The sequence below is a fragment of the Pelodiscus sinensis genome, unplaced genomic scaffold (genome assembly GCF_049634645.1).
Source record: "Pelodiscus sinensis isolate JC-2024 unplaced genomic scaffold, ASM4963464v1 ctg35, whole genome shotgun sequence".
Taxonomy (NCBI): Eukaryota; Metazoa; Chordata; order Testudines; family Trionychidae; genus Pelodiscus; species Pelodiscus sinensis.
The window spans coordinates 3168844-3181132 of record NW_027465908.1 but is presented as its reverse complement, the minus strand read 5'-3'; the positions used below and the strand labels follow the sequence as shown (position 1 = coordinate 3181132).

The 12289-nt window shown below is 48.9% G+C and overlaps 1 protein-coding gene across 6 annotated transcripts in view; it reads left to right on the top strand.

The window, feature by feature from the left end:
• LOC142818179 (protein Aster-B-like) overlaps positions 1–12289 on the top strand; it is a 335181-nt gene that overhangs the window by 314945 nt on the left and 7947 nt on the right. For all 6 annotated transcript variants that reach the window (XM_075916427.1, XM_075916430.1, XM_075916429.1 and 3 more), the window contains 7 exons: positions 186–304; positions 2857–2999; positions 4956–5059; positions 5478–5681; positions 5908–5998; positions 9330–9437; positions 11900–12017. In XM_075916427.1, the coding sequence (XP_075772542.1) occupies positions 186–304; positions 2857–2999; positions 4956–5059; positions 5478–5681; positions 5908–5998; positions 9330–9437; positions 11900–12017 (887 nt within the window). The remainder of the gene's footprint in view (positions 1–185; positions 305–2856; positions 3000–4955; positions 5060–5477; positions 5682–5907; positions 5999–9329; positions 9438–11899; positions 12018–12289) is intronic.

The window sequence follows — 12289 nt, the reverse complement described above, 5'->3', positions numbered from 1 at the left end:
CCTGGAGAGACCATGGCTAGGGGAGGGAGAGGTCCTCAGTCTCCATGGCCCATCCTGCCCTCCCAGCCTCAGCCCTGCCAGTGAGGGGAGCAATTAGGGCCGATCCTGTTGGGTTTGGGGATGTGGACAGCTTCCCCCAGAGCTCTCGATTCAAGACCCTAACTTGGCGGCCTTTCCTGTCTCAGAAATTATCTTTCATCCATGGAAGAAGGAAGAAAACGGCAATCAGAGCAGAGTAATCCTGTACACTATCACCCTCACCAACCCTCTCGCCCCCAAAACTGCGACTGTCACCGAGACTCAGGTAGGTGGATGCAGAACAGGCTGGTACCAGGCTGTGACGTTTGAATGCTCTGGGAGGGGTGTGTGTGTGCCCTGTTCTCCTCCCGCCTCTTCCCGCTGGCCACGGCTTCCTCTATTATTAACTTACCACTCATTATTGTTGCAAATTCTAATAGCTGATTTGTGCTGCAGGGAAGTGAGTGGGACTTTCCAAGTGAAAGGATTTCTGTTCCCGGAACAGCCTAACTGCACAGCAAAGGCATTGTCTGCACTAGTGGTTCCCACAGTTCGGCCTATGGGGCACTTGCTGGGGTCGGCAGGGAGCAGGTGGATCACAGGGTGGTAGCTCCTTTGTTCAGACTCTATTACATAGAGAGATCAAAGCCAGAGGCCTGCCAAAGCAGCTGGAAACACGCAAGAGGAGCCAGTCTGGCGGTCTTTCCGCTAGAGCTGCAGTTGTATAGGAGAAAGCAGTGACCCTGTCTCGAGACCAGAGCCTGCAGTGGAACTGGAGTTGCCAGCTGCAGCCCAGGAGAGGAGAATCCAGGCAAGCAATGAGGAAAGTAATCCAGGCAAGCCAGGAGGAATGTCCTGGGAACAGGGGGTGAAGACAGTAGTGGGGCTGAACAACTTGTCTGGGGAAGCAGAAGAGATGGGAATCCAAGCACAAGGAAGCATTCATAAGGGGAGAGGAGGACCATGCAGAAGGGAAGGAGCCAGCCAGGTAGCAGGGGATCATGCATAGGAAGGCAATGGGTGGGGAGAGGAACAGACTAGAGTGGGGGAAGGGGAGAGCTGAAATGGAGCACAGAAGGAACCAGTGCAAATAACTTTATTTCCAAGTAGGGAATGTAACTGGCTAACCAATAACCATCGCACTTGCTGGGTCATGCTTCCCGGTTACCAGTTAACCGTCAGCCTGGCCTGGCTGGTCTGGAGCAGCACCCTGCCCAATGCAGACAGGGGCCACTGCAGCCCAGCCCGGACTCCTGTGCCATGCCCTGGTGGGGGGCTGCTCCAGCCCGGCTGGAATCCCAGTTAACTGTTTAAACAGGATTTTCCATCCTGTTTCCAAGGGACAGACCGCTTATCGTTCTGCAGAGAATCGGACACAGCTTGCTCCTGCATGTTGTTTTCCTCATAAGTAAATGCTGCAGCTCCTACAGAGGAGTTACCCCAGTGTGCAAGGACGTGGGCTGCGTTGTCGTGGGAGAGTGGGGCTATCGCACAGGACACTGGGGCTGTGTCTTCCCAGCAGTTAACTCTCCGGGATGAGTGAGAGTGGCCCCACTGCAAAACTCCTGAGTTACACAGAGTGGTTGCACTGGCAGCAAATGGGTTGTGTTCACTTCTCCGTAGCCAGTATCTCCTCACCTCCAAAGGGAAAATGTGAGTTAAAAGCACCTACACACTGGAGTTCAGGGTTTCTGTTGTGTAGCTGGGATTCAAGTTAGGGGCAGCACTCCAATTACAGTATAACTTGAGTTACTTCTGCAGTAAGACCAGCCCGATGAAATCTCTGGAAAATCCTTTGTCTGTACTGTCTAAAAGTGAGGGAGTTACCTTGTAATGTAAATGGATTAGACTGTCCATTATCCTGCACCTCGTGTAGCTATATGCACCAGTGCAAAGCCCTTGTGAAAAGCTACCAAATCCAGAATGGTAATGATTTACGCTCATTTTGCACTGGTGTAAGTGATTTTGCCATATACAAAGCAATAGATAATTGAGTCCACTGACTGTAGTAAATTCCATCCAGTAAGGTAATGCTACTTAGTCTTCATGCCAAGAAACTAATACTGTTTGGGTTGTTTACAAATATTTGAAATATTTTTCCTAATATTTTTCCTCTGTGCTATATAAAAAGCCAGGGATCAGTTTACTGGGGAATATTAGCATTGGTCAGTTATGTAAGTCAGTTGGGATATTGCTTCTGATGGGATTAGGTATGTAACTAACCCAAACTAATTGGCTGTGTCTACATTGGCACCCCTTTCTGGAAAAGGGATGCTAATGTAGACTTCGGAATTGCAAATTCCGCGGGGGATTTAAATATCCCCCGCGGTATTTGCATTTACATGGCTGCCGCTTTTTTCCGGCTTGGGGATAAGCCAGAGAAAAGCGCCAGTCTAGACGTGATTCTCCGGAAAATAAGCCCTTTCCGGAGGATTTCTTATTCCTACTTATCCCCAAGCTGGAAAAAAGCGGCAGCCATGTAAATGCAAATGCTGCGGGGGATATTTAAATCCCCCGTGGAATTTGCTATTCCGAAGTCTACATTAGCATCCCTTTTCCGGAAAGGGGTGCCAATGTAGACACAGCCATTGAGTTTGGAACATTATGCTCCAGTTTCCAATTTGCCTTAGGGAAATACCTGAGTTAAATTTTTTTTTAGTATTCACACCAGGAAAACTCAGCTGCTAATGGAAAACTTAACACAAAAGGGGTCACGTAAGTGGTGCTCGTGGCTGCATGAGATGTTTTGCATGACTGCAGTGGGGAGCCTTGCTCTGCCCTCGCCTTGCTCTGACCACACTAGTCACTCCCCTGTGCTCTCCTCTCTGCTTTGCGCAGACAATGTACAAAGCCAGCCAAGAAAGCGAGTGCTACGTGATAGACGCAGAGGTGCTAACTCACGACGTCCCCTACCATGATTATTTCTACACCATTAACCGCTACACGTTGACTCGTGTCGCCAGAAACAAAAGCCGACTCAGGTACAGTACTCAGAGGGGATGTGGATTTGTCAATGGTGAAAGGTCTCAGAGGGGTTGTTAGTCTTTATGGGTATGTCTACACTACCCCCCTAGTTCAAACTAGGGGGGGTAATGTAGTCATACGGAGTTGCAAATGAAGCCCGGGATTTGAATTTCCCCGGCTTCATTTGCATGAAGCCGGCCGGCGCCATTTTTAAATGCCGGCTAGTTCGGACTGCATGACGCGCGGCTTCACGCGGCACGAACTAGCTAGTTCGGATTAGGCTTCCTAGGTGTACAGCTAATTCGGATTAGGAAGCCTAATCCGAACTAGCTAGTTCGTGCCGCGTGTAGCCACGCGTCATGCAGTCCGAACTATCCGGCATTTAAAAATGGCGCCGGCCGGCTTCATGCAAATGAAGCCGGGGAAATTCAAATCCCGGGCTTCATTTGCACCTCCGTATGACTACATTACCCCCCCTAGTTCGAACTAGGGGGGTAGTGTAGACATACCCTATCTGACAAAACAACGAGGAGCCTTGTGGCACCTTGGAGACTAACAGATTTATGAGGGCATAAGCTTTTGTGAATAAAACCCACTTCTTCAGATGAACTGGAGTGGAAGTTGGAGAAGCAGGAGAATTTATAAGGGAGAGAAGTTGCTTGTGTTAATGAAGCTAATCAAGCCAGAGTGAAGTGGGTCATTCACAGCATTTCATCTGGAGATGTGAATAACGAGAGAAGGGGAAATTGCCTTTGTATTGCGTTAACCAGTTGAGATCCTTATTCATTCCTAAGTTGATAGTGTGAATTTGCAAATGAACTCCCAGTCAGACGTCTCGCTTTTGTAACTGGTTTTTGAAATTCTTTTGCAGAAGGATGGCTGCTTTCAAATCCATCACTGTCTGTCTAGGGAGGTTAAAGTGTCCCCTACAGGTGTATGTGTGTTCCCATCGTTTGGCCAATATGCAAAGCAGAGGGGCATTGCTGGCACTTGATGACATATATACTTATTCCTGGCTCTTCTGAAATGCCTTTACAAATAATGAGGATTGATCTCCTGCCTTTTGCTTTACAAGGGAAGGGTGGAGAGACTGCAGGAACCCTGCCTTTGCCCCGATACCGTACCTCTTGCAAGCAGGACCTCTGCATAGCTCTTGAGAGTGGCCGGAGAGATGGCTGCCTAATGCCCTGGGCCTTGAGCACAGTAGAAGCAGCAAAGAAAGTGTGGAAAAAAGGTTGGGAGGTGGCCAGGAGCCAGAGAACCTCCTCTTTGAAGCCGCGATTAAAATAAACACACGAGGCTTACCTGTGTCGATGAAGAAAGGCTTCTTTGTCGGGGCATCGCGTCCAGACTCTCCCGATCTGCCGACAAACAGCTGATCGGCAGATCGGGGCAGCCATTTAAATTTAAATGAAGCCGCGATTATTTTAATCGCGGCTTCATTTCCCTCTTCCGATCTGGCTAATCTACATGCCTCCGTCGACGGAGGCATGGAGTCTGGACACAGCCTGAGTAAATGGTTGCTAGGGTCAGCTGCTGTGTTCTGCCAGTTGAATCTTGTGGGCAGCGGGAGGCACCTACAGACAGCACAAGACAGTGGGAGATTCAGAGGGCCAGTGGGGAAGGAGAGCTAGTACTAGGCAAAATTCTGCTACTGTGGAGGTTTGGGCTTGGCTTGGAGCAGCGCCCTAGAGTTTGGCTGCATATCCAGCACACATCCAGCCTTGCTGGGAGGGGTTTTGAAACTGGGCTGAAAAGAACTGCCACAGATGGAGGTTTTCTATAGGAATGGGCCCCTGGCAGCACTGTGGGACTTCAGGTCTCAGCCGGAGCCGCCATCAAACCCCGAGAGGGAAATGCGTTCTCAGTTGCTTTAGCAGAGCGTTGTAGCTGCACCCATCCCCGCAGACCCCGGAAGCAAAGATTAGGTGACCGCTCGCGGGTAACCGGGTTTGTTCCTTTTCTTCCCTCAGGGTTTCTACAGAGCTACGTTATAGGAAACAGCCGTGGGGGCTTGTGAAATCCTTCATCGAGAAAAACTTCTGGAGCGGCTTAGAAGATTATTTCCGTCATTTAGGTGAGAGCTGCAGTAGCTCGCGCTGCCCTCGTTACCATTGTGTATCGATAGCGGGTGTGCACACATGCACCCCTCCCGGCAGGCAGTCTGGGGGGTAGGGGCCAACACTGCACTGGGACTGTGAAAGGGTTTCAAACAGAGCTGACAATGTTGTTCCTGCACCTGTAGTTCTGCCTGCTAAAAATGGGCAGGCCGTGAGGTCACATGGCATTAGCCCAAACACAAGGTGATCGTAACCAGGTGTTTGGCCAGGTGCATTATGGGTGTGCCTGCTTTCATCTCAAGCTGCCAGCACTGAGCCTTGCCTTGGGCCAGATGGTGCCCTGGGCGGAAACTCTTGTTAGGGTCCCCAGTGGCCTTGCACAGAGAGACACTGGTTATTTCCCTTGCTGTAACACGGTGCCTGACTCCGCTGCAGAGAGTGAACTGACCAAAACTGAGAGCACGTACCTAGCCGAGATCCACAGACAATCCCCCAAAGAGAAGATGAACAAGCAACCCACGTTGCGCCGGAGGAAGCGGCCCCATGCCCACCTGCGGGTGCCACACCTGGAGGAGGTGCTGAGTCCTGTCACCACCCCGACAGACGAGGAAGTCGTGCATCGAATCAAGCACGTGGCAGGTATGGAATTGCCTTCTAGGAGCTGGGCTCTTCGAGGCTGCAGATGGCAGAGGGCCCCTCTGGGGCCAGGGGCTGAGTGGGACCAAAGGCTAGACCCCTCTTGGGGGCAGCGGTGCAGTGGACCATGGCTTGGGGCGATGGTTGGAGTGGGGTTTGAGAGTGTGGAGAAGGGAGCTGAGCTCTTCTTAGGCTATTACTGAAAGCGGTGACAAAACGCTTCCCTCAGGTTCCACGCAGACGCGGCATGTCTCCGAGGACAGTCCCGGTGGCTTCCATCTTCAGAGCGTCTCCAAGCTGCTCGTTGTTATCAGCTGTGTGTGAGTGACTCCTTATTCCCGCCAGGCTTGCTCAGTCTCTCTGCTTGGGCCCCCCACTCTCCATCTCTCTTTGCCTCCCCCCACCCTAGTCTCACTTGAGAACTAGGAAGCACAGAAATTGCCCCCCAAAGCAAAAATCAAATAAACTAACTTTAAAAATACCCCCCCCCCCCCCATCGAGGTCCATTCAGTTGCGTTCTAGTTCTGGCCGAGGTTTGGGTTGGCTCCTTCTGGAGATGATCCACATCTCAGCATTGTGACTCAGCCTCCTGTTCGGTTCCTTGTTTATCCGGCCCCGTCCCTCCATCTCTTCCAGTCCTGACCTTGCTCTCAGCCAGCCAGAGCTCTGCGTTCCTAGAAGTCCTTGGAGGTAGCTTAGCTAGGCCATGTCTACACTGGGAAGTGGTTTCGAAATAACTCCCCTTATTTTGAAATAAAAAGGCCAGCGTCCACACTACCAAGCCTGTTATTTCAGTATAATGGGCTTGTTGTCTTGGAATAACAACTCCTGCTTGTGACGAGGAATAAGCTTATTTCTAAATAGTTATTTCTGGAATTATTTCAAAATACTCTGGTAGTGTAGACATAGCCCTACAGAATACACTGGGGAAAGGCCTGACTGAATGGGGAGGGGAAATCTGTCACCAACAGAGAAGAAAGGAGACTAAGCGGATGAGAGGTCAGAGAAACTGATATGAACATGAGAACCTATAAATAATGACTGAAGAGAAGAGAGTGGAAAGAGTAGTAGCAGCATTTTTGCAAAACAAGGCATAAAGCAGGCTTTTATAGCATGCAGGATCTCGGTGTAGACATTTTGCCAATTACGAATTCTGCATAAGTGATGCAGAGGTTATAATCTGTTATTAACCTTCTTGGTACTACATCCAAACAACCCATCAGTTCCCAGGCAAGTGAAAATGAGGTGCATGTTTCATGCAATCCATTATATTATAGTGATAATGATAAAGATACTATACTACTACAGCAATGTGTTCAGTACATTGGTTTTTATTGTATGTGACATGTCAGTTTGCTGCCTGTTTTCCTCTTTATCACATCCCGCGTGAAACCTTTATGGCTGCCTGCAAATGTGTATGTTCCCAAGTTGTGGGCTTTGGAAAAATTCCACCCAGGAAGGAAACTGGCCCATTTAGAAGAGATTTCTAAGAAATCTGTTAACAGAAGTATTCAGAAGAAAAAAGGGAGAGGGAGATTGGTGAGAACCAGGTTTGCCTGTACAGTGGTTATAGCAGGCCATTAAAAATCAGCACTGCTGAATTATAGTCCTAGCTCGGCACTTACTTTGCAATGGCTACAGTAGGGGTGTGCTCATTGGAAATGCAGATGATCCAAACAAACTTGGTCCTGCTACAAGGTTCCTATCAGACTCCATTTACCTGTCTATAAAATGTGATCCTCATGCCTGCTTGCAACGCAGGCTGTTGGGAGGATACTGCACTCGTGAATTTTGGATGAAAGGCACGGTACAGGTGCCTGACAAAGGGTGTACCCTGATGCATGATCCTGATAACAGGATCCACTGCAAGAGTTGGAATAAAGCAAGAACCACCCCACACTCAGCCTTTTCAAAGGCCTGGAAAAGTTTTTAAACTTGAAATTTCAGTACTTCTCTTTCTGCACTTCCTGGTCCTAGCTGGGCTAAGGCTGAATGTGCTTTCTGACAGGGCTGGTACATCTAGCAGCAAGTCCGACATTTCCTACTGGGTGAGCTCAGTATCTCTGGCACAGCAATAGGCATCTTCCGCTAGAGCAGGGATGGCTAATAATTTTTTAAAGTGGCCCTGGGTCGCACCGGAAGGGGCAGGGCCTCAAAAGGAAGGGGCGGCTGGGGCCAGGATGTTTCAGACTTTCTCACCCACAGATCATGACTGGTCTGGTGGGTGGGGTAGCCCTCCCCCCCCCCCTCGTTCCCATGAAGCACCATGCTCCTGGTGGTGGGAAGAGATTTCCCACGCTCCCCCATCCCCAGGCCAGTCATGGCCTGGAGACAGGGGAGCACGCAAAGCCTCCTTCCGCCCTGCCAGGAGCAGGCAGCACTTCTAAATGCCACGTGCTCCTCACAGGGCAGGGTAGGACGGAGGAAACTTCGCACACTCCTCTCGCCCTCAGGCCAATCAGGACTTGGGGACGGGGCAGCATGAGAAGTCTCCTCCCGCCCTTTTGCCCACCCCTGTGCTACAGGCACATTTGGCAGAGCTGCAGATATTTGCTGTGAGACTGACCCGGTACCTGAGGCAGCAGGGCAGATGTTTGCTGCTGGACATATCCGTACCTTCTCCACCAAGGTGCTTTCTGCTGGGGGGTTGTAACACATCCAGCAGTTTAGGTAAGAAAGTAGAAAAGGTCAGTTTAGAATAATCTCTGTTAAGAGGCTACCAGACAGTTATCTGATTGGAAGGACGGAGGAGCACCAGAGAGCAAAGCGTTTGTACTAACGGCACTAGCCAGAAACCTGTGCCAGAGGAATGGGCTAGCCTTCTGGTTTTGAGGCTCTAGGCCCATCTAGGCCAATATCTTTTATCTGTGCTACTGATGCACTTGACAGAGCATTGCCCTGCATGCTGTGCTGTCAGACTCCTTTCATATAACATGGCACAAACCGAGGAACAGGTGCTTGCAACTTGAAATGTGAATTTATAATCCAAATGATACCATAAGCAGGTACCCATGTGTGCTGGTCTGCAGGCACTACCCAATCTCTGCTCTGCTGCCAAGGAAAGAACATTGTCCTACGAGAAACACCCATGTCACTACAGCTTTCTTCCTTTCTCTCTCCTCCCCTTCCTCCAGCCTTTCTTTCCCCCCCCTTCTGTGTATTAGATGTATCCGCCAGACGTTCCTTCTCAGTTTCTCCTGTCCCTGTGCTGGTCTGTTTCTAACCTCTAGCTCCTCAATCTTTTCTCTTCCCTGCTCCCATTAGGATTTGTTTCAGGTACTGTCTCTTTTTTACCTCTTTACTCTTGTGTTTTTCTTCTGCTTTTCCCAGTATCCGATATAACTTGCCACCCACTGAGCCAGAATCCTAACCTACCAACCTTGAACTGTAGGTTTTCTGGTCCAATGGGTTTCCTCATTGCTCTGCCCTCAGTTGTGTTTGTTTCACGACGTTCTGTCTGTCTCTCTCTCTATCTTTCTCAGACTAAAACTTCAGGCCCTGATCACCCAGTTCTTATTCAGGCAAAACTCCCACTGCCAACAGTTGACAAAGGCATACAGGCCTCTGAGACCTTTGGGGCATTGTCCAGGGTGGGACTGGAATGATGCTTGTAATCAGGGATGTTTCCACCAGTGTCTTTCTCCTTTCTAGTCTGGTGCTGTTGGTCATTCTCAATATGATGCTGTTCTACAAACTTTGGATGTTGGAATACACCACCCAGACCCTCACCGCATGGCAGGGCCTGCGGCTACCAGAACGGTAACTGCCTTTCTTTCTCTCTGCCCCCCACCAATGATTGCTGCGTATAGGCAGCCATGGCTTTTCCAAAACTCCACAGCCCAGAGCTGCCTGCTGGCCTTTCCCAGCCATATGCACTAAGGTGAAGATACATTATTTGGCTTGAAATGAGCAAATAGATGCTTAACACTGGACCAGCAGGGCGAGACTCAGGCCTTTCCTGCCCTAGACTGTGCTAGACAAGCAGCACTCTCCAGTGGTTACTACATGGGGCAGAGAACCAAGGATCACCTGTTGCTTGGTTTTGGCTCTGAAAGGGAGCGCAGTGTATTGTGTAGAGTCAGGACTCTTGTGTTCCATTCCTGGCTGTGCCACTAAGAAGGCTGTGTCTCCGCAGCAGCGTTATTCCAAAATAACAGAGCATGTCCATCCAGCAAGCCGCTACATGGAAATAATGTCTAGCTGGAGGACTTCTTACTCCGACTCCTGTGACCCTCATTTTACGACCAGTAAGGGAAGTCGGAGGAAGAGTGTTCTTCCTTCCACTTCCTGCTGTGTAGACGGCGCCAAAAGCCAAGTGAAGCTATTTCGACTTGTTACGCAGTCGATGTAGCTCAAGTTGTGTAGCTTAATTTGACTTTAGCCCTGCTGTCTAGATGTGCTGTTGTGTGACCTCCAGCAATTACTGTCACTGTACCCCTGTGTGGCTCAGTTTTCCGGTCCATAAAATGCAGTTAACAGTGTCTACCTTTCCTGGATGTGGGTTGGGCGTTGCAATTTGTACTTAATTGAATGCAAAACATTTTGAGGTGTCATGTGTTTGGTTATATCATTAGCGAATAGTTTGGGGAGGAGAAAAGAAGAGGGGGATATGAAGAATTATTCACTGGTCATACTGTGTTCCCCAGAAGGGCCAAAAATTAACCAATTTAAACAATTATGGATACAATTTTCAAGAGACGTAGGAGAATGAATTTCATTGATTTTGAATGAAACTTCATCTCCCAACTGCCTTGGACACTTTTGAAAATGGGACTTAATGTGCTGAGACATGTGGGTGTTTCTAAAATGTTATCCCTTACACTGCGGTGGGGGTGCCGAATACTTTTAGTGGATCAACTTCTGTTGGTGAGAGACACAAGCTTCCAAGCTACACAGGGCTTTTCCTCGGGTCTGGGGAAAGCACTCAGACTGTCACAGCTAAATACAAGATTGAATAAATAGTTTGTCATAAGTAGTTAGCACATATTCTAAGGGTTCATTCAAGGTGAAGTGACCTGCTAACACCCTGTAGTCAGTACAAAAAGGGGTAAGTTTGTTGTAATAAGCCACAAATTCAGGGTCTTTATTAAGACCATGAGTTTTAGTGTCTAGCACAGTAGTGAATTTAAACTCCCAGCGTCATCTTTTGAAAGTGTTGTGCTTGTTCTTTGAGGGATGAAGACTGATAGATCAGATACCTGATCACTTGAGCAGAGTTTTATCGGAAAACCGCAATTTGCATATCTTTTTCCGCCTTTTTTTTTTTTTTTTGGAAGAGGCTTTTCTGAAATTTGCCCTGTCTACATGGGGCCAAATTTTGGAAAAACCTCCTCTTTCGGAACATTCCTTATTCCTCTCACCAAGAGGAATACAGGGATGCCGAAAGAACGCACCCGCTTTTTTGGAAACTGTTCCAAAAAAGCAGACGTGTTTCCTGGACACAGCAGAGCTTTTCAGCGGTATCCTGGAAAATCTCTGCAGTCTAGACATAGCCTTGGAAAAAAAATATTCGCCCACCAGTGATGTGGTGTTTTTCTCTTCTTTTTTTTCCTGAAAGTGCAGTGATTGTGTGGATTCATACATGTAGTTGTTGGGTGTTTTAATATAGCTTGTCTCTCTCACCAACGGTACGTCGACACTGCAGTGCAATTTTGGGATAGTTCCGGTATCCCGAAACACCTATTCCGCGTCTTTGAAACAAGCCTGTTATTTTGAAATAAAACAGGCTTGCTATTTCGACGTTCCACAAGGATTAAGGGACATTTTGGAATAGCAGTTTATTTCAAAATTTGGCACTGTGTAGACAGCACCATATTTCAAAATAAGCTATTGTGAAATTAACTCAGAATAAGCTACGCAATCTGCATAGCTTATTTTGAGCTAAGGGTGCAGTGTAGATGCCCCCTGAGAAGTTGGGCCAGTAAAAGAAGTACTTCACCCACCTTGTCTCTCTGGTACCCTGACATCATTACATGCATCTGGAAATGTTAATTTCAAAGCATTTCCAGCCAAGCTGAGGTTGGGCAGAGGTCTCCAGAGGTGACAGGGAGTGGAAGTGTATGAATGAAAGAGTGCTGGGGGAGAAGCGGAGCTCTGCCTTTGAGGTGAATCGTCACCTTTCACTCAGCAGCCAGGAACTCCCCTGCATCCCTTCCAGCCCCAGGCTCGGGGTAAGTGCTTCTCCCCAGCCAAACAGTTTGTGTTTTTTGTGCACCTGGCAGGTTACCCCAGTCTCAGTCGGAATGGGCCCAGTTACTGGAGTCCCAGCAGAAGTATCATGACACGGAGCTGCAGAAGTGGCGTGAGATCATCAGATCCTCAGTGATGCTTCTAGACCAGGTAAGAACAGCATCTCCCAGCCATGGACCCCAGGAATTCCTAGTGCATGAGACTGAATTGAACATTTCTGCCACCGCGCTGCTGCCTAGCTAGATCCTTCCCTAACCAGGGATGTCTAGCTGTCCCAACAGACCCATCTTCAAACAGGGCTTCTGCAAGCAGGTAAGCTTTGCCAGCTTCAGAGCCATCCTGAATTCCAGAGCTGCTCCTTGACACGTAGCCTCGGCCAGAAGGTGGATGTAGCAACAGGTCTGGGATGTTTGTGTTCACAT